At 34.6% G+C, this 22,619-nt stretch overlaps 1 protein-coding gene across 1 annotated transcript in view; it reads right to left on the bottom strand.

Annotated features, from left to right (window-relative positions):
- Positions 1-5,511: 5,511 nt before the first annotated feature.
- Positions 5,512-22,619, bottom strand: part of KATNBL1 (katanin regulatory subunit B1 like 1) — a 54,082-nt gene continuing 36,974 nt past the window's right edge. Inside the window, exons 2-10 of the mRNA XM_059058620.2 lie at positions 20,128-20,258; positions 19,144-19,184; positions 17,385-17,664; positions 13,350-13,468; positions 12,609-12,659; positions 12,425-12,514; positions 11,992-12,081; positions 11,085-11,178; positions 5,512-9,078 (exon numbers count right to left, since the gene is read on the bottom strand). Coding sequence (XP_058914603.1) covers positions 9,046-9,078; positions 11,085-11,178; positions 11,992-12,081; positions 12,425-12,514; positions 12,609-12,659; positions 13,350-13,468; positions 17,385-17,664; positions 19,144-19,184; positions 20,128-20,244 — 915 coding nt within the window. The 5' untranslated portion in view covers positions 20,245-20,258 and the 3' untranslated portion in view covers positions 5,512-9,045. The remainder of the gene's footprint in view (positions 9,079-11,084; positions 11,179-11,991; positions 12,082-12,424; positions 12,515-12,608; positions 12,660-13,349; positions 13,469-17,384; positions 17,665-19,143; positions 19,185-20,127; positions 20,259-22,619) is intronic.

Genomic DNA, 22,619 nt, shown 5'->3' with positions numbered 1-22,619 from the left:
GGAGCTGTATAATCAGAATGAGTAACAGGAGAAAAAAATTGTCTATTAGTCTTTCTTGAGAAAAAAAATATTCCACAGATTCTACTTTATAAAAATTTAAACACTTGTTAACAACTTAATTGTTGAATGTTGAACCAAATATTTCTTTGGTATTTGTAAACATTTTGTTTATAGTGGTCGTATACATATATTTCTAAACTATCAGTGCTAAAATTTACTTAGGTCACTACTGATAAATATTACTAGTATGTATTTGAGGAAGCTATTCCTTCCATATAGTCAGCTGTTGCTTTTTACTTAAAAGAAGAGTTGGAAAAGAATGATCAAGAGGTAAAAGTAGCAGACATGAAACTCACACATGTGAGTTGACAAATGGGGGTAGGCCAGCTGCTACAAGCAGCTCATGGAAGCTGTGTATATTTTATAAATATCTTTTAATTAAAGTATTTGATTTCAAAGATATAATGCAGTTCCTCAAATATACTAGTCAACAGCTGAATTAACATTTTTAAAAAAAGCACTAAGCTGTGTCATTTAAACACAAATCTTATAACTGAGTCCTCCCATATCAACTTATATTTGCAAGGAATTAATAGGTCCTACTACCTCATAAAAGCAGAAGAAAGTCGTTAGTTTCATTTAGTTCAAATTATAAAAGTGTATAATTTGTCCAAGAAAATCTTAAGTATTCATACTTAAGTATGAAGTATTTCATACTTTCCTAAAACAGCTACTCTCTTGAAGACTACACAAACACATGTTGATTATTATTATAGTTTTCTTTATTTAAATCCAAACTTATATCAATACTTAAATAATAAAATTTACAGAAAATTACTTTAAATAATTTGACCAATCTATAATTTCTAGTTATCATGAAAAACTTTTAAAGCAAACTTTTGCTATTTCATATTTTGAAGATTTGTAGAATGAAGTCATTATACACATTAATCTAACTACATTCTGACTAAGCAGAAATTACTGATTCTTAGACTGAGGCAACAATAACATGGCCCTGAACCAATATTATCAGACATTCTTGAAAACCTAACATGTTAGGTTTGTTTCAATTGCTATCCAGTCACCTTTAAAAATTGTCTTTATTTTAAAAAGCTCATAAATGACAGAAGTTATATTTGAATGTTTAAAAATTATTAGAAGGGTACTAAATAATTTTCTATTGATCTGTTTTGCTGTTAATTGGCTTTAAAAGTGCCAAGTCAAAGAAAACAAAACTATACTAGGTTAAATCACCAATAACTTTTCAAATAATGTGGAGAATAAAATTTTATTGCTGTTCTTTAAAACAAACGTTTAAATGGCTCTTTGTGAAAGCAAGCCAATATAAAGTGTGATCTTAGAGTTGATGAAGACTAAGGAATTTCACCTAGTTAGCAGTGTAAACACACTAAACCATTACTGCAGAATGTTCATTCAGTAAAAGTCATTGATGTGTCCATTTGTAAGAAAACCCCCCTCCCTTTACTCTGCATAAAGATATAATAATCTTTATGGTTGATCACAGCATAGGATAATAGGTTGATCCTAGGAATAGGATAATATTCACATTATATATATGAGTATGTATGTGTATGTATAATTAACTAGCTTTACCTACCTCTGTTCCTATTCACCATTAATTAATTTTTTCTCCATTTCCAGCATTAAGTGATTTTCTTCCTGGAAAGAATGCAATGATTACTTTTTATTTAAGAATACAGAATCTAACGAACAATTATTTAGGCAGAAGAGAAAATTATTCACTTAGAAGCACCTCATTAGATGGACTCTTTGTTGAAAATGTTTTAAGAGAGTCAGGTTATTTGGAATTGATTTGGATAGGGCTGAATCTTAAAAATCAAGTCTTAGTTCTATACTGACTCAACATTTATAGTACTGCTTAATATTATGTCAGTTTCATAAATAAGGACTGAACTACTATTTATTCAGAAAATTAAGTTTGATGGCTAGGGGAAATACACTACAGTAGAAGTTGAAATTTTGTTCCAAAATACTTAGAATCATTTAAACAAACCTATGTTTCTTTTTAAAATGCAGAAAATTATATATTTTTTCTTAAAAGCTCTCTTCCTAAAATAAAATTTTTTAAAAAGTATGTAATGGTCAAACAAAACAATCCTACACTAAAAATTCTTCAAAAGTAATTATCAAATATTTTTTCCCCTCTTCCAATTTCCCCAAAGAAATTAATAGCTTTTAACACATAGCTTTAATAGGCAAAAAAGTTCTTCAGTTACCTTCAAGCTTTTCCAGGATATGGAAAGTAGGAAACAATATACCAAACATCAGTATGTAGAGTATGAATCCATTTGCATTAAAAATATGCATACATATGGAATAAAATCTGGAAGGACAGACACAGTGTTTCCTCTCTAGGTGGATGAGATTATGGGTATTTAATTTTCTTTTGTTTTCTTATTCTATTTTCAAAAATAAGTATGAACTACTATTGTCATTTTAAAAAGGAACTAATAGAAAAAAAACCTCACGATTCTCAGTTATTTTAAGATAAAAGCAGAAGAGAAACACAAAACATCAATTCCAAGAAAATTTATGTATTTTACACATTACATGAAAATATCTTAATTTTGAACTTTATAGATGGTCCTCACTTGCATGGGTCTTGTGTGGAGTGTAAAACCATACCATAGAGAAATAAATGTAACATCTTTTAAGAATCAAACATGGGGCTTCCCTGGTGGTGCAGTGGTTGAGAGTCTGCCTGCCAATGCAGGGGATACGGGTTCGAACCCTGGTCTGGGAGGATTCCACATGCCGTGGAGCAACTGGGCCCGTGAGCCACAACTACTGAGCCTGCGCGTCTGGAGCCCGTGTTCCACAACAAGAGAGGCCGCGACAGTGAGAGGCCCGTGCACCGCAATGAAGAGTGGCCCCCGCTCGCTGCAACTAGAGAAAGCCCTCACATAGAAATGAAGACCCAACACAGGCAAAAATAAATAAATAAATTTTAAAAAAGAATCAAACACATTTTAGCTAAGGTTGTATTTTGTTGCAGCATGAACATTTATAAGCCAATTTCATAAAACAGAGAAGAAAATTGGATATTTTGATTCTATACTCATTTTTAGCTGCTATGCTATCACACAACAGCTTTGTACTACTAAATTACTTCCTCACACAGTGTATGCCCAAAGATGCCACACCCTTGCATTTTTATTCCTAAGAATTAAATGCCTACTACTGGTAGGCTAGGTAAATGCTAGGTACTGGGGATGTGACAGAGAACACAGACCCTGGCCTCATAAAGCTATCAGTCTACCTGGGAAGACAGATAATAAGCAATTACAATACACCACACAGAGTTAAAAACAGGGTTGAGGTGAAAGACTTGTGGCAGAGACCTCTAATAGCTGAAGAGGCTTCAGAGAAGTCTCCGAGAAATACTGTGTTTAAGCTGAGATCTGAAGGCTAACAACATGATAAATGGGTGAACTTTGGGAGAAGAGTGTTCAGGAAAACAACCCTTGCAGAAGAAGTGTAATGTTTTTCAGAAACTGAAACAAGTTCATTCTAGCTGGAGCATCGGGAGGGGAAGGGAGAAAGGTGGCACTGTCGAGATTGTAAACCATACTGTTTAGACTCTCTCCTAAGTGGCGTTAAGGAGTGACACGGTAAAATTTGTGCTCTATAGACTATTCTGGGGGAGTATGCGTGGAGAATAGGTTGTAGGGATGCAGGACGAATGCCAGAGAGGGCAGTCAGGAGGCTGCTGGAATAATGTAGACTAAGTAATGGCAGAAGTGGAGGGATGCAGCAGATGAGAGAAATTTAGGGGGTTGTACCAACAGGATGTGATGAGCGATTTGGAGATGATTCAAAGATGACTCATGGGGTTGTGGCTTGATAATTGTTGATATTAGGAATACTCAATGAGAATGGAAATCCAAGACCCAGACACAACACTTTTATCTCCCTGGGTGGTGGCAGGAGAGGGGGTTGGGGGGCAGGTTCGGTGCAAGGGAGTGGAGGTGGAGAGTGAGGTCAAATCTGGGTACACTTTATTTAGGATGTCTACAAGATAATCCCAGTGGATGTTCCCAGTAGGCAACTGGATATATAGTGTATGTGCTGAGTTGGGTTTAGAGCAAGATATACATTTGAAAATGATAAACATACAATTCAGTTTTCTCAACCTTAAGAAAAAAAATAAAGATCCATGCCTATTTGATCAGTCAAAAAATGACCTCCCTTCTGTTCCCCAAATGAGAACAATTACTGTGTATGATGAAGGATGCCACGGGAATAAACAATGTTTTTTTCAGGGAAATGGTAGAGGGAGAAGAGAAAAGAACCTAAGACAGAACCTTGAAGAATACCTATATCTAGGGGAGAGGCAGGGGGGGCCTTCAAGAGATTGAAAAGTGAACTGGTTTCTCCCCTTCACTGATTTCTTATCATCTATATTCTAAGTAAGGGGAAAGGAATCTGGATGGCAAAGGGGGGGAAGATAAGCATCTTCTAAACCTTTTGTAAGCTTTGGAACCTACCTAAAAGGGAGGTGTTAACTTGCATTTCTCTTGCTGCCGTTGGGCCTAAGCTACAGCTGTACAGTGAGGAACCAGCGGGTTACTGCAGGGCAAATGAGAGGTGATGCAGGTCCTCATTCACTAGTTCAACTAATTCATGCAGAGGTCTAATGAAGTTTTTACATTTCTGTCTCTTTCTCCTCCTCCCCCTCACTTTCTTTTTCAAATGAAAGTAGAAAAGTAAATGGATGCAAATTCTGCTCCTGATTTCTGGGAAGTGAAGTCTAATTCCAATCCAGGCCCCATGTTGCAAGTTTGGTTAATAAATGCAATACAATAATTCTAGAAGCTAGTAATTGTAGCAATTCAGTGTATCCCAGGACTCTCACTCTAGCTGGATCAACTCTTCTGAGCTTTTGCATAAATCCATAGTGTCACAACCGTCTTGGCCACGTCCAGGACCTTTAAAAAAAAAAAAATCCTGGTTTAAATCTGAATGAAAATACAGAATACTGTAAAGCACAGAACTTGAACACAAAGTACATTTGGGGGCAGACTCCTTATCTAGACTCATGGCATCTACCAACAGAAAACTTCTTCGTAGTTCAGAGAATAGTAATTCTGTATATCAAAGAATATATAATAAGCATTGCTATAAAAAATACTGGCAGCTGTGGGGCTGCCCTTTCATAGAACTACTGGTACACAGTAACTATGTCTTTTCATGTTTTATGATGAATTATAGTCTATAAGAGAAAATACTGTGGTATATATTTGTATTTGTACTTAATTTGTACTCAAGTTTGATTTTAGCATTTACTGTTAAGTCAATGATCTGACCCAGAGAAAATTATGATGACTACCATATTCTATATATTAAGCACAGCACTGGAAAATGTACTCAGTATATTGGGTTTATGATATGCAGTATTTATTTTTATTGTTATACTTGGTGCTGTTATTGAATCAATCAAGCTATATTACAAATTAGAACCATACAGTGTTTAAGGATAAACTTTTTATTCTATGTGCCTGTTACAGAATGAAAAAGGAGGGGGAATAGTGTGTCCACAAAGTTCTATGACAATTTCCATAGCTAGAAGAATTAAAAATTAAGGGAGAAAGAATAACATAGGAGTAAATACCTACCAACAAATGTCCAGCAATACTATTTTCATCTGAAAATAATCTAGAAAATAAAAGTCTGTGTTGAAAGATAAGTAGTGCATCCAAATAGATCACTCCAGTTGAGTCAGCTGCTTGTGATTCTATTTTTTTTTCTTTAAATCAACAAAGGCAATTGACATTACCATTTTGTTCTTAAATAGGAAGAAAAATAACTGGGAATGACCTACCAAAATATTCTTTTGTTTTTTCAAACCCCTTGACTAACTTAAGTAACTAAACATTTAGATATAATTTCTATTATCAGCATTTAATAGCTAATAATCATTACTCAAATTAGTTTTCCATTGATAGTAATTATATCAACAACTTGCCAAATATAGAAATGTTCTAAGTTTGAGAAAACTATTTCAAAGTCCAGATATATAGCGTTGAACCCACACAAGGATTTTTAAGGTTAGGACATGACATGTACCAAGTATGTTTAGGGGCATTAGGATTTACTTCCTCAGTAGCCCTTAGAGTTCAGTGCGGATGTTAATGATCCCTCAAAGTAGATATAGATATTTATATCCAAATTCTCACACCTCAGAATTCATGTAAATAATGTATGTCAATTACTTTTGAAATTACTGCCAAAAGATTAGTTTTAAAAACTATCTGACAAGGCTTGCTTCCTACCTTTTAACTTTTATTCTGAACACTCATTATAAAACCATTTACTTTATCTCTAGAAGAAGCAAATTACTTGATTATAACCCTCTACCATCTCAAAAAACTACCTGTCCCTGGACTTGCAAAGTTAGAAAGTCATGAACAGAAAACTGAAGAAGGTAGAAGAGGTAGAAAGGCACAGAGACCTTGGGTAATCCTTCAATTATACTGCTTAGCAACACAGCAACAAAAGAGCGATGACAGACAGCAATTGTCCTAATCTAGGTCAATACAACAGCCAAAATACTTTGTAAACACTTTCTTTGGCTCTTTCTGGAGATCAACACGGTTCTAATTAAACAGCATGAGTAGGGCTTGATAACAACATAAGAGTTCATCAATATTTAGTTATCCAACACCTTTTATCCAAGAATCTTAAAATCACCTAATATTAATCATAACTCAGTAACTGAGAGAGGTAGGTACTAAGGTAAACTGCAAAGGCCAAGAACAGAAATTGGGAGTGTGTGCCACTGAACAATATTTGTGAGCTAAAGACTGCTGCCTTATATGGCTCTGAGTATGTAAAAATGAAGTATTATTTACTCTCCTTTAACAAACCCAAACTGAGCATTAACAGGATAATACCTTTTTTTTAAAAAACTATGTTTCATTTGTATTTGTACCTAATTTTTACTGAAGTTTGATTAAGTTTGATTTTCAGAGGACAATGTTTAGTCATTGATCTTACCCAGAGAAAACTATATTGACACAGAATTTTAGATATTACATTATTTTTAATATTTTTAATATTAAAGTCTATAGTATCCCATATGCCAATTATTTGAGTCATCTTTCCATTTGAGATGAAGGGTTTGTGTTATGCTATACACACCATCTTCCTTGTGACCAAGAGTGAATTTGTGAGATGGATACCTAAGAGAAGGTGCAATCTGTAGCCATGAATAGTTCTGTGTATGTGTGTACAGTTAACAAACACCTAAAAGGATTGAACTCTTGTCCTTAGCCTCATTAGCACCACGCACCAACTGCGTTGACTGGCTGAAACTGTTAGATAAGAGAGTGCAAACTAAAAGGAACAGGAACAAAAGAGGGTTGTATTTCATCATCTTAAGGTTTCACAGAGATGACGCAGGTTTACAATTCAAATTCCCATCTCCTGAAAAATAACTTCTTAAATAACTCAACTCTCAAAACTCAGAAGTGCAGTAATCTGAAATTATTCTAATCTAAAAACTTTAGAGAATAACCAGTTATTACAATTGATGTTCACTGTAAGGAATACATAGCTATACAAAATATAGCTACACAAAAATAGAACTCAGTGAAAAAATAACATTTTTTAAAGCAAGAAAGATGCTTCTTTTGGATTCATATCAGTAGTGGCTAATTGGATAAATGCTAAAGATTTACATTCAAGTGCTTGAAGGATTACTGCACAGAAATTCAATTACTCAAAATCTTTGCTCAGACGCCTCTCAGGCTTATTAAAGATGAGATGATGTATGAACCACCAAGAGTGGCATTTAACCCCAGCCACTTTCAAGATAATGCATACAGCTGTTAAGACATTCCAGAATGTTAAGACATTCACTGATACTAAGAGTGGTATTAAAAAAAAAAAGACCTCATACAGTCTGCTGGCATTTCATACCAACCTTTGGAGGAGGTAGTAAAGTGTTGGAATTTAAAATACAAGGTCAGCACTAATTGTAAACAATTCTAAAGCATTGTATGCAATTCTTTAAACATACGTAGTGAAAAAAATCAGAATTCATATAAAATCAGAATTTAAAAAAGCAAAAAATAGAAATATTTAGTGAATTTACTCAAATGAAGAAAACTTAAATGATACAGAACTGAAAATATTAGAAATCTATATACAATAAAAAGTGAATATAAATTAGCCAACTCCATGGACATTTCCAGTTAAGCATTCATACAAATACATATTCACCTTTTTCTTATGTATGGGAATAACACATACACACATGATATGATGATTCTGGCAAAAAAAAAAATCAGAGATACTAAAAATATTCTCAAGTTTTAAGAATGGTGCAGAATAAGTTTTAACAACAACATTCTACATGAATGGAAACCCCTGATTTAATTCCATGATTTTATCATGCCAGAAGCTTGGTTGGTTTTAATTTTCTTAAACAGATATTGGTATCATACACATTGGCTTATTAATAATTAAGGCATTCTGCATACACAGTATCTCAGTGTGAACAAAAAACTTTTAGTATTGATTATCTGCTATGATGGTTTAAACTTTCAAAGTCTTTTCAACATAAGAAAATAGTAGCTGCACACATTTAAATGTTTTCTTATAAAACACAATCTTAAAAAAGTAATGATGATTGGTCTTTGTAATTCCTAGTAATAAGTCCTGTCTTATTTTTCACATAGTATAAATTATATTCTTATGCAGGATTGCATTAAGACCCAGTAGTTCTTAAACTAAATCCCAAATTGCAGCAAAGGTGAACAATCTTCATAGTGCACTTTCACCTCATTGAAGTTGAAGCTGCTCCTTTTGGATATTTTTCCACTTCAATGTGAAGTAGATCCTTAGCGTTTCATTAGTGGTTTCATTATGTGGCTTTTTAAAGGAAAAAATGGTTTTGATTTCTTCCACAGTTCACAGTTCTCAGTTGAGACTTTTTTTTGGGAAATCATATAGTCCAGGGATGTTTTGAATAACCAAATGCTATTTAGTAGACGAAGTCTCTCAATGCAACTGTAATAAATAAGCATCTACATCCTTAGAGAATAAAACAAAAACATTTCATTAGCCAGTACTGTAAATACAACACATACACACACCCCATTTTCTTCTCCCTTTTGGTCACTAGCTTTGCCTGTTTCCCTTTGTGACCTTTTGAGGGCAAAAGATTTGTCTTACTCAACATTTTATCTGCACTTTTGTAGCACACAGCATGTGCTCAATAAGTGTTTGCAAAGTGCTTAGTGAATGTTTTAGTCTCTGTGATCAAACAACTCTGCTTTTATAGCTAAGCAAGATCATTACATCATTCACAGCAACTCCTTCAGTGCTATATAAACTCTAGACCAGCTTCAGGATAGCCGTTCTCATTTCTACCCTCAAAAAATTGCATTGAGGGTTTAATATTGTAAAAGAGGTTTTATCATAGCTTAAGGAACTTCATAGATCTTTTAATCACTCAATATTGTTTGCAATAATAAATACAGTATCTTGGGCTTCCCTGGTGGCGCAGTGGTTGAGGGTCCGCCTGCCGATGCAGGGGACACGGGTTCGTGCCCCGGTCTGGGAGGATCCCACATGCCGCGGAGCGGCTGGGCTCGTGAGCCGTGGCCAATGAGCCTGTGCGTCCGGAGCCTGTGCTCCGCAACGGGAGAGGCCACAGCAGTGAGAGGCCCGCGTACCGCAAAATAAATAAATAAATAAATAAATACAGTATCTTAAGGTTATGTTCACAATAAAGCTTCTCCCTTTATAAAAAATTACAATTGAAAGCAAATTTCTAAGGAAACAATTTTTCAGTTCTACTACTAAAAAGACAAGGCACTTCCAGAAAAAGGTGATATATCACGGCGTATTCTATTTTCTATCAACTTTTACTTCATTTTCCCTCCTATTATCAAAAGAACAATTAAAATTATAACAATTAAAAATATTCATGAAATTGATTTCCGTTCATAACATTTTCATCATTAAGAATTCTACACAGTAAAATTATACACAGTGGTAACACACTTGCTTGATACATCATTATGCTTCCTCTCATGAAGTTATTTCAAGAAGAATTTTATAAGTCCAAGACATAAATCCTCTTACTGACATCATTATGCTTCCTTTCATGAAGGTATTCTAAGAAGAATTTTATAAATAAGCCTAAGACATAAATATAAATATTGTAGTTTTTTAAACCAAAGAAAGTTTTTATATTTCTGGCTAATACCCATTTATATGATAGCAGTATGCTGAATACAAGGGTGGAAATATATATATATATATATTTTTTTATTGTACGCGGGCCTCTCACTGTTGTGGCCTCTCTCGCTATGGAGCACAGGCTCCGGACGCACAGGCCCAGCGGCCATGGCTCACGGGTCTATCCGCTCCGCGGCATGTGGGATCCTCCCGGACCGGGGCACGACCCAGCGTCCCCTGCATCGGCAGGCGGACTCTCAACCACTACGCCACCAGGGAAGCCCTGGAAATATTTATTAACAGTGATTTTTTTCCTGCAGTTATATTTTAACTACCAAAACTATTTTGGAGTTTAAATATTAAAATCCAAAATAACATGTACTTTTTCCTTTGAGACAAGCAAATCAATAAAGAACGATGTCAAATTCATACTGTGATTTGAGCAATTTAACTTTCCCCAAAAAGCATGACATTAGCAAAAGCCAAGTAAAAATACCCCCAAACTGATTATGTTCCTCACCCCTTGCTTCCTGAGTAGCACTGTCTTTTCAGTTGCCTTTTTAACCTGGGTTCTTGACCTTTTTTCAAATATTTTCCTCTAATTGGAGACAGGTCATTAAATACCTACTACCACATTATTTCTGTGGCTGTATCTAAAACACATTCAATGAGTAATTCCTATATTCCTTGCCAGTCATATTCATATCCAGAGGACCTTAAGCATTTATAAATATGAAATTGACTTTAGACGTTATTAGAGTAGTACTGAATTGGACATTTGAAAGAGTTCGTTTATGAATGTATAATACTATTACAGTATGTCTAATTTTTAATTAAGCTTAAATATAGATTACCTTGGCTATATTACCAGTATATCCTGGAACCAAAGTAAGATGGTTTTCCTGTTCCCACAATCCACTTAATTGTTGTTTTAAAATCTGAATATTTCTAGGAGAAAAAAAAGAAGAAAAAATGCAAATATAGTAAGATATGGACTTTGGTAGTAAATACACTTAATGAAAACAGCTTTAAAATTTTCAAGTATTTTTCAGGATACAATTACACCATTTGAAGTCAAGCAACTCTTTAAACTAGTACATGTCAATCATGGAAATTAAAGGTTACTTAGTTGTTAAAGAAAGTAAGAAAACAACAGGCATTTGGAACATTCAGACAATCGAGTATGAAGTGGGAAAGTGGGAAAATTCTGAGAGCCTAGAAAGCAAATTATGGATTTAAAGGAAACTGTTGGGAGATTTTTTTTTTTTTTGTAGCTTCATGATAATCTGGCTTATCTGGTAGAACACCCACACATTTTCACATCAAGGCAATACTCAAATTATGATTATAATACAGTTTTTAGAAGTGTAATCATCCACACTGGACTCTCATGTTAATGTCTGGGAGCCAAAGGACCCCGCAGGATGACTCCATTCCTGTGCCTCAATATTATTCCACTAAAAGCCATCTCTTTTTCTCTCTCTCACTCCCTTCTAATGGATATAAGGGTTAAACCACTGCTGTGCTTTTGCCTCCCAAAATGAAGGGTAGGATTCTGCCAGAACAATATATACAGGGGGTTACTGGGCTCTGGAATTCAACTTTTCACATATGAACAGTATCCCAATTTAATATTTCTCTGAAAATGAAGAGAATAAGTATTATATACTGATAATCATGAAATAAAATTCTCACCTAGCTTAATCAAGCTGCTTTTCCTGCAAAGAAACTTTATTAGTATGAGTTTAAAGGTATACTCACCCATCATTTATAATTTCTGTTTTGGATGATAGTTCTGACCACCACCTTTTTATGACTGCTTGAAGCCAGTTTAAACCAACTATTATATATCTGAAATGACATTTCATTACAAAATTCAAGTGTTTTCATCCAAGAAGCCTTTAGAAAAGATGACACTCTAACCCCCTCAAAAAACACATACACACTTATCTTTCCCTTTTAAAAAATTTATTTCACTACTTTCACAAAACTATATTTTATGTAACATGTTTATAGACAGTTTTATAATTGTTCTTTAGTCATTCCATATTCTTTTCCTAATTGGACTATAAGCTCCTGGAAAACAGAAACCATGTATGTCTCATGGAGCTCAGTTTACCACTATGCACTTATAAGGCACAAAATCAAGGATGTTGAAAGAGAAAAATGAATTGAGATTCAGATTAGCACTTACTCTTCAAATTTGCTTTTAAGTAGTGACTTTACTAGAGGCAACAAGTCTACACAGCAGCCAAGTGAGATGTATTGTTTTTCCTCCTGTAAACTAAAGTAAATAAATACTAAGTTATAAAATTATGAACAGGTCCTAATTTGTCCTTCTTTAAATGTACTTTTTTTCTGAAAAATATTCTTTATACCTATTGGTGAGCACAGGAAGGCAATCCACCACAACTCCAAGGTCTTCTATCCTGTGGGAACAAAATTACTTAGATAGCTGATTTCCTTATTTTCATATTATAACCTTCACACTGCTTTTGAGAAATGTACTCATTCAACAAATAATCTGAGTGTCTATGATGAGTCAGTTGTTAGGGATACAGCAGTGAACAAAGAAATGGGGCTTTTATTTCAATTTGTGTGTGAGTGTGGGAAGAGGTGGAGGGGGCAGGGACAGACAATAAACAAGTGAAATATATAAAGTATGTTGATGGTGGTAAGGGCTATGGAGAAAAATAAAATGGGAAAGAAGTATAGGGAGTGAAGAAATACATATTTTTAAATAGGTAGTCAAGGAAGGCCTCACCAAGGTAACATCTGAGGAGACTTAAATACAGTAAGGAAGGTAATGGTTAAAATTTTCACTCAAAGGGGATTTTTAAAAGGTTGGTTTTCCCATAATGGTATCTCTCAGTTTTATAGATAAGAATCTTAATCAGAGAAGGTAACAGCTTTGTTCAATCTGATAAAACAGATGGTTTTCTGTATTTTGGTTACTCTTAGACTGAAGATAAATGTAATTTAAACCATACTGCTACTACTGAAGCTAAACATAGGAAGTTCAAAATTTTAGCCAGTATAACATAAAATAGAAGAGGCACTTCTACATAATACATTGGAAATTACTTTTACTGAACAAAACCATAAAGGGTCACACTTACCTCACCAAATAAGCTACAAGTTCACTTATACTTCTCTTTCTCCAGAAAGTTAAAGCTACATTCAATCTCAAATTCCTGCTGAACAAAACCTGTGCCATTGTTTCATGGTCCTGAGAAACCTGAAAGGCAGGAATCTAATTTGTTAAAAAGCACATTGAGATATGATATGAAACCATTTTTCTCAATTAAATTATTCTGGTAGACATATTTTAAAATTAGGCAAAGATGATTCCTTTTACTGGCCCACAAAAAGGAATACTGCAGTGAACACAGTAAACAAATGATTTGAATAAATTTAGGACCTGTTTATTTTTTATCAATACTTTTTCTTATTTGCTACCATTTTTCCTTTTAAATCTCAATAGTTCATAGAATAAATTATTTTTATTCACCTACAAACCTAGGATTTAATATATAATGTGTATTAAATAAAAAGGTAAACATATAGGCTAATCATTACCAACTGAATAGAATGAGTAGGGAACCACAGAAATTGAGTTTTGTCACAAGTATTTAAATTCATTCATTTTTTTCTGTATAATTAAGGTAATATATTCCTGTTGTAAAAAGTTCGAGTAGCATAAAACTTTATAAAATAAAAAGTGAATATTCTCTACTTGCCCACAAAAACAACTAACATTCCTCAGGAGTAATCACAGTTAACAGACTGGTAAGTATCTTTCAAACCACTTTCTAAACAAAGACAAATTAGGTACATATAAAATTAAAATATTTGAATATCTACATTTTTGAAAACCTTGTTTTTTCACACACATTATGAAGATTTTTCAATGTCAAAATATAGATCAGTCTCATTTTTAAAAAACAATTACATATTCTCCAGTCTTTATGTACCATAATTTTAGATTGATTCTGGTTTTCCCCATTAAAACTGTGCATCAATAAACATCCTTATGTATATAAATACGTGCACTTGTACAAAACCTTCTGTAGGAATTTTAGAACTGGAACAGCTAGATCCAATTTTTTTCAATAACAGATTAAGATATAATTCACATACCCATTTTGAATGTACAATTCAGTAATTTTTAGTATATACATTCACAGAGTTGTGCAAGCACCACCATAATGAATTTTAGAACCTTTTCGTCACTCCCAAAAGAAACCCTGGACTCCATTCTCCCCTCTCTCCAGCTCCTCACAACGACTTATCTACTTTCTGTCCCTGTGACTTTACCTAATTTGGGCGGTTCACATAAATTGAATCATACAATATGTGGCCTTTTTTTGTGTGTGGCTTCTTTCACATAGCATGATGTGTGAAAGATCAAGATTTATATACAGCGTAGCATATATTGGTGTTTTACTCCTTTTTAATGATCAAATAATATTCTATTGTATGGAATATGACACTTTATTTACCCATAGTCCGTTGATGGACATTTGGATTGTTTCCACTTTTGGCTATTATAAAATGTTATAAGCATCTTTTCATAAATATCTGTGTGGACTTATGTTTTCAATTCTCTGGGTATATACCTAGGAGTGCAACTGTCGGGTGAAAAGGTTATGTATATTTGAACTTTGACAAAATAATATAGCATCACTTTTAAATTTAGGTGTTTAGAGCAGGCACTAGTCAATCAGGAAAAAAACATCTGAAACAACAAAAGAACAATCAATAAACCCATTAGTTAAGTGTGAGGTTAATGCAGGTTTGTGAAAAGTAGTGAAATGGGAGCAAGGTTAAAGGAAGCCCTTGAAAAAATGCCACACTGCGGCACAAATACAAATGTGAAACTGCAGCTTTAAGGCATTTTCACTGAGAATGTTTATTCCCTCAGTTCAACTGAAGAACCAACCTAGGTCCCAATCTAGGCCAGATTTCTGGACTACATAGTCACATGTTCTTTTCCTTCAGGGTATGTAGTTTCTTCGATTTTCTGATCTGTGTCGGCCTCATCACTTCTATAACTACATAAAAGTAGGAGTAGTGTCTGTTTTTCACCCACCAATCCATTTCTCAGAGCCTGCTGAATGTACTGTACAGCAGGGAGCCATCAATAAATATTTGTGAATGACTTAGTATGACAGTGATCCTCTTTAACACTAAGGTTTAGGTACCTGTAGGTATCCTATTCTCCAGGGTTCACAAAATTCACTATTAAATTCTCCTTGCTCCCTCTTTTCTCACAGATACCATACACACTTCCTTCATCTCTCCTAGCATTACTAACTTTCTATTACTCCAGGATCTTTCCTTTTGGCCTCCCTGAGCAGCTTTCGGGATCTTAGTTCCCTGACCAGCGATCGAACCTAGTCCCACGTCAGTAAAAGCGCCAAGTCCTAACCACTGGACCACCAGGGAACTCCCCCGGGATCTTATTTACACAGTAACACTTCCACTGGCAACTGGAATCTTTGCATCATTTTGTTATGGTTTTAGTTAATAACACTTTGTTTTCTACCTTTCTTTTGTATTATTTACTTGTAATTATTATCCTGCATATGATGCTCATTTTCATTCATCTACATACTTATGACCATTTAAATATAAAAATATTCTTTTTTTGCTTGTATGCCACAGAAAATGCTTTTCAAACTGTCATGCCAGATAGAAACAATACTAAGTTTACCAAGTCAGAGTTAAAGAAATTAAGGTAAATTTAAGCAATGTAATGTTATGTATCCATTAATTATATAATATCTTTGTATGGTGACAGATGGTAACTAGACTTATTATGGTGATCATTTTGAAATGTACAGAAATATCAAATCACTACACTGTGCACCAGAAACTAACATAGTGTTGTAGGTCTATTATACATCAAAACAAACAAATAAATAAACTCACAAAAAAAGAGATCAGATTTGTGGTTACCAGAGGCGGGGTGTGGCTGAGGGGAAACTGGAGGAAGACAGTCAAAAGGTACAAACTTCTAGCTATAAGATAAATAAGCACTAGGGATGTAATGTACAACTTGGTAAATGTAATTAACACTGCTGTATTTTATATATAAAAGCTGTTAAGAGAGTAAATCCTAAGAGTTCTTACCACAAGGAAAAAATTTTTTTCCATTTTTAAATTTTTGTATCTATATATGATGGATGTTCACTAAATTTAATGTGGTAATCATTTCATGATGTAGTTAAGTCAAATCATTATGTGTATACCTTAAACTTTTAAAATGCTGTATGTCAACTATATCTCAATAAAACTGGAAGGGAAAAAACTGTATAAGTGTTATTTAATTACATGAAAAAATATTCAAATTTATTAAACACAAAAATCAAATTATCAAACAATATAATATGGAGAAAAAAGACACATCAAAAATTTAATACTGTTATGTACAAATGTTGAAATTACCGATAATTTTTTCCTTTGGATTTATTTTCTATAACATATACAATAAACATGTAATAATTACTATTGTAAACTCATCGTGTTTATGAATTTTAACAAACCATTCTTTCAAATAACCATTAAAAAATGGTTTTCCTGAGATATAATTTACATACCATAAAACTCACACATATTTAAAATATGTAATTCAATGATTTTTTATAAACTTATGGAGTTGTGCAACCATCATCATAGTCCAGTTTTAGAACATTTCTATCACCCAAAACAATTCACGTGAACCTGTTCAAACAACTAACTTTGCCTGAGCCAGAAGGACAGCAAAACTAAGCAGGTTTGCCTTAAAAAACTTGCCAATGGCAATTTTGAGAGCCCAGAAAAATGTGCCTGGATAACTGGCTTTCATGGTCTAATTGTTAGGCAAGATTTCTTCTTTTCCTTTTCTTTAAGTCTCTACTGGCCAACTTTCCATTCTGGATATTTACAGCAGCTTGTTAATCATTTCATTCCAACTCAGATATCACTAACTTGGAAAAATGGAATAAACAACTGATTCAAATTTAGTTAATCTAGAAAATTGTCTCAGGGAGTTACAGTCTCTCAAATAGTCTGAATTCAATCAGCAGTGAACTATTTTGCTAGTAGACTATGGCAAAGGAAAAAGCCAGTATTAAAACAGGAATAAAGTTAAACTTATATAAATGACTTACCTCAGAAAAAAACCCACTATATTTTGATGATGGGCTTTCTGTCTGTGAAGAACCAGAATCACTGGGGCTAACTAGATATGGTCGACTACCCTGCCGCACTTGCTCAGGGAGGCGGCCTGCACAAGCCAGCTCATTCTCTTTATTTGCCATGTCACAGCCCCCGCTATTGGGGGACTGCTTTTTTCTGTAGCAAGGATTTTGAAAAGGATGATGAAGTTTCTTTCTGTGATAGATCACCTTACGTAGTTTATCTGGGCTTTTCACAGCTTGTCCAACTGTTCTGTAAAAAGAATTGATTTTCTTAAATGAAAAAGAATCATATGAAAACCTTTAAAAGTTTTTAAAGAGAAAGATTTAGTAGGCCACATTGTGTGATCACAATCCACTAAAATTAGAAGTAAGAAGAATAATTTTTAAAAATCTTAACTCTTAGATTGAAGAGGAAAATAAAAGGGAAATTACAAACCATCTGGAAAACAACGAAAAGGATGGTACTTTATACCAAAAGGGGAAAAAAAAAAAAGAAGAGGCATAATAACTAGATACTTTTTTTGGTTTTGTTTTCTTTAACTATATACTTTTAAAATGAAATATTACAGGGCATTCAGGAAGTATGAAAATTTCTAGTCACCTAATCTTTTTCTAACAAAGTGACACAATAAGTGAGCAATTGTGAATATTTTAATTTGAATCAGGCAAGTCTGAATATATATTTTAATATAAAATAAAAGAGAACACTTATTTCCATTAAGCTGAAGTACATTTAATTTGTTTGAATAAGATAAAATACTACTGAGCACATCTCATGGTTTAGTATAGTGGTTCTCAAATGTTTTGACCTCCAAATGGTTTGCAATCTTAAAAATTACTGAGATCTCAAAAGATTTTTTTTTTTTATGTGGGCAATATCTACTGATATTTGATGAATCAGAAACTAAAACAGAAAATTTGTTAATTAATTTTAAAGAGGATAAACTCGGGGGAATTCCCTGGTGGTCCAGTGGTTAGGACTCCACACTTCCACTGCTGAGGGCATGGGTTCAATCCCTGGTCGGGGATCTAAGATCCCACATGCCTCACAGCACAGCCAAAAAAAGAAAAAGATAAAGATAAAGTCATTACATACTACATAGAATATTTTTTTAAAAATCCTTTATTCTCCAAAACAAACGAACAAAAAATATAGTGAGAAGAATGGCACTGTTTTGCATTTGTGCAAAATCTCTAATATCTGGTTTAACAGAAGACAGCTGGATCCTCATATCTGCTTCTGCATTCCATATATTGTGATATCAAGTATCATGTAGCCGCTGGAAAACTCTACTGTACACTTGTAAGAGAGTGGAAATGAAGAAGGTAAATAATGTCTTAGTATTGTTATGAAGATAGTTTTGACCCCCCAAAGTCCTCGAAAGGCCTTTGGGACCTCCAGGGTCCATAGATCACACACTTTGAGAACCAGTGGTTTAGTAGAAAGCGCCTTTGGAGTTCAGCAGATCTGAGAGTAAATGTCGTTTCTACCACCTTCTGGATGTACAATCCTAAAGAAATCACAAGTCTTTAGTTTTACTCATCAACTGTTTGGGGTAATGATACCTATCTAATATTGATATGTTTAGCACAGTACCTGGCATAAAGGAGTTGTTCGACAATAAATTAATATTATTATACTAAAAGACAATACTTCCCCCCCCCCATTTTCACTCTTACCCAGCTTTCAATATTTGCTGTTTCCCACAAACTTTAAAGAAGCTCTTACCTAGTTATGTAAGCAGCCAACTGTTTTGGAGATTTCTTAACCTGAAAAATAAAAGTAGATAGTTGCAGCATACTTAAGTTCCTTAACAAAGCTATGTAAACTTTGTGATTAATGTCAACAAGTCTGAAATTGAACTATTAAATTTTTCAGATTAAAGCTTTTACTGTACTGATGCTGTACCCTCAATCATTAGTTACAACAACATTGTATATAGGTATTTTTAACAACGCAACATACCCATCTGGCTAGTTTCCACGCTACTAGTCATATATTATATATACAGAGTTCTAAATAAATGAGTTGAATTTTAATATGATTTTAAGAAATTATATCAGTGCTAATGAGCCCTGCAATGGTGAACAAAAAGCATCTCTGTGATTCCTCTAAAATTAAACTAAAATATTCAAATTATACTATATAAAAACAATATACTGCCAAAAAGTTTTCAGAGCTTTTGGAATACAAATTTCAATTATTTTATTAATTCTACTCAATTTTGGCAGATTGAGCAGAACTGTCACCCTCCCATTGTTTAAACACTTTAACCAGAAGTATCCATAGACTTAGCAGTTTAAATTGTGTCAAACTGAAAGACTGTGTCTCCCCAAAATTCCTCTGTGGAAATCCTAACCCCCAGAGTGACGGTATTAGGAAGTAAGGCTTTCAGGAGGTGATTAGGTCATAAAAGTAAAACCCCATGAATAAGATTAGTGTTTTTATAATAGAGAGCCCGAGAAATCTCTCTCTCCCCTTCTATCATGTGAGGAAGTAGAGAAAAGCTATCTATGAACCAGGAAGTGGGCCCTCACTGGATACCAACTCTGCTAGAGCCTTGATCTTGGACTTCTCAGCCTCCAAAACTGTGAGAAATAAATTTCTGTTGTTTATGAGCCACACAGTCTACGGTATTCTGTTTGTGTAGCAGCCCAAACAGACTGAGATACTGTCTTATCTATTCCTAGAAACCATGGACTTACTACTTACCTCCTTCATGTTCTTATTAGTGAAATTAGAGATCCTTTTTCTAGGAACATCAATGAAATGATCTTCAATATTATTACAAAAGTTGCGTTTTTTAACATTGTGAGTTTCAGATGCCATAATCTCTTAAATACCTAGACAAAAAATAAAAATAATAAATGGAAAATACAAAAAGCAAACAAGCCTGATCCTTTCCTTAACACACATAAAAATACAACAGCTCTGTGCTATGTAAAAGAGGCTTACAAGTAAAGCAAAGGACATGTGGGCATACCTCATTTTACTGCACTTCACAGATATTGTGTTTTTTTGTTTTTTTTTTAACAAATTGAAAGTTTGTGGCAACTCTGCATCAAGTAAGTCTATTGGCACCATTTTTCCAACAGCATTTGTTCACTTCATGTCTGTGTCACATTTTGGTCATTCTCACAATATTTCAAATTTCTCCATTATTATATTTGTTATAATGATTTGTGATCAGAGATCTTTGATGTTACTACTGTAGTTGGTTTTTGTTTGTTTGTTTTTGTTTTTGTGGTACGCGGGCCTCTCACTGTTGTGGCCTCTCCCGTTGCGGAGCGCAGGCTCCGGACGCACAGGCTCAGCGGCCATGGCTCACGGGCCCAGCCGTTCCGCGGCACGTGGGATCCTCCCGGGCCGGGGCACGAACCCGCGTCCCCTGCATCGGCAGGCGGATTCTCAACCACTGTGCCACCAGGGAAGCCCTGTAGTTGTTTTTGAGCACCATGAACCTTGTCCACATAAGATGGTGAACTTAATTGATAAATGTGTGTGTTCTGACTGCTCCACTGACTGGCTACTCCCCACTCACTCCCTCTCCTCGGATCTCGCTATTCCCTAAGACACAACAATATTGAAATTAGGTCAGTGAATAACTCTACCATGGCCTCTAAGTATTTAAGTGAAAGGAACAGTGGCAAGTCTCTCCTTTTAAGTCAAAAGCTAGAAATGATTAAGCGTAGTGAGGAAGGCATGTCAAAAGCAAGAAGGCTGAAAGCTAGGCCTCTTGCACCAGTTAGGCAAGTTGTGAATGCAAAGGAAAAGTTCTTGAAGGAAATTAATAGTGCCATTCCAATGAACACACGAATGGTAAAGTGAAAAAGCCTCACTGCCGACATGGTGAAAGTTTTAGTGATCTGGATAGAAGATCAAACTAGCCACAACATTCCCTTAAGCCAAAACCTATTCCAGAGCAAGGCCCTAACTCTCTTTAATAAAGGTTGAGAGAGGTAAGGAAGCTGCAGAAGAAAAGTTTGAAGCTGACAGAGGTTAACTCATGAGGTTTAAGAAGCCATCTCTGTAACATAAAAGTACAAAGTGAAACAGCATGTGCTGATGTAGAAGCTGTAGCAAGTTATCCAGAAGATCTAGCTAAGATAATGAATGAAGGTGGCTACACTGAACAACAGATTTTCAATGGAGATGAAATGGCCTTCTGTTGGAAGAAGATGCCACCTGGGACTTCCATAGCTAAGAGAGAAGTCAAAGCTTGGCTTCAAAGCTTCAAAGGACAGACAGTCTGACTCTCTTCTTAGGGGTTAATGTGGCTAATAACTTTAAGTTGAAGCCAGTGATCACTTACCATTCCCCAAATCCTAGGGCCCTTAAGAACTATGCTAAATCAACTCTACTTGAACTCTGTAAATGAAACAACAAAGCCTGATGAAAGCATATGTGTTTACAATATGGTTTACTGAAGATTTTAAGCCCACTGTTGAGACCTACTGCTCAGAAAAAAAGATTCCCTGCAAAATATTACTGCTCATTCACAGTGCACCTGGTCACCCAAGAGCTCCAATGAAGATGTACAATGAGATTCATGTTGTTTTTATGCCTGCTAACAGAGCATCCATTCTTCAGCCCATGGATCAAGGAGTAATTTTGACTTTCAAGTCTTATTACTTACGGAATATATTTTGTAAGGCTATAGCAGAGTAAATTGAAAAACTTCTGGAACAGATGCAACATTCTAGATGTTATTACAAACATTTGTGACTCATGGGAAAAGGTCAAAATATCAACTTTAACAGGATTTTGTTAGAGTTGATTCCAACCCTAATGGATGACTTTGAGGGGTTCAAGACTTCAGTGGAGGAAGTAACTACAGATGTGGTAGAAACAGCAAGAGGACTGGAATTAGAAGTGGAGCTGGAAGATGTAACTGAATTGCTGCAATTTCATGATAAAACTTTAACAGATGAGGAGCTGCTTTTTCTGGATAAGCAAAGAAGATGGATTCTTGAGATGGAATCTACTCCTGGTGAAGATGCTATGAAAACTGTTGAAATGACGGGTAAGAATTTATATAGAATATTGCCAAACTCAGTTGATAAAGCAGCGGCAGGGTTTAAGAGGATTGACTCCAATTTTGAAAGAAGTTCTGCAGTGGGTAAAGTGCTATCAAACAGCACTGCATGCTACAGAGAAATCATTTGTGAAAGGAAGACTCAATTGATGCAGCAAACTTCACTGCT

The sequence above is a fragment of the Kogia breviceps genome, chromosome 3, assembly GCF_026419965.1.
Source record: "Kogia breviceps isolate mKogBre1 chromosome 3, mKogBre1 haplotype 1, whole genome shotgun sequence".
NCBI lineage: Eukaryota > Metazoa > Chordata > Mammalia > Artiodactyla > Physeteridae > Kogia > Kogia breviceps.
The sequence above is the reverse complement of the archived record's forward strand: the minus strand, read 5'-3'. Positions and strand labels throughout refer to the sequence as shown.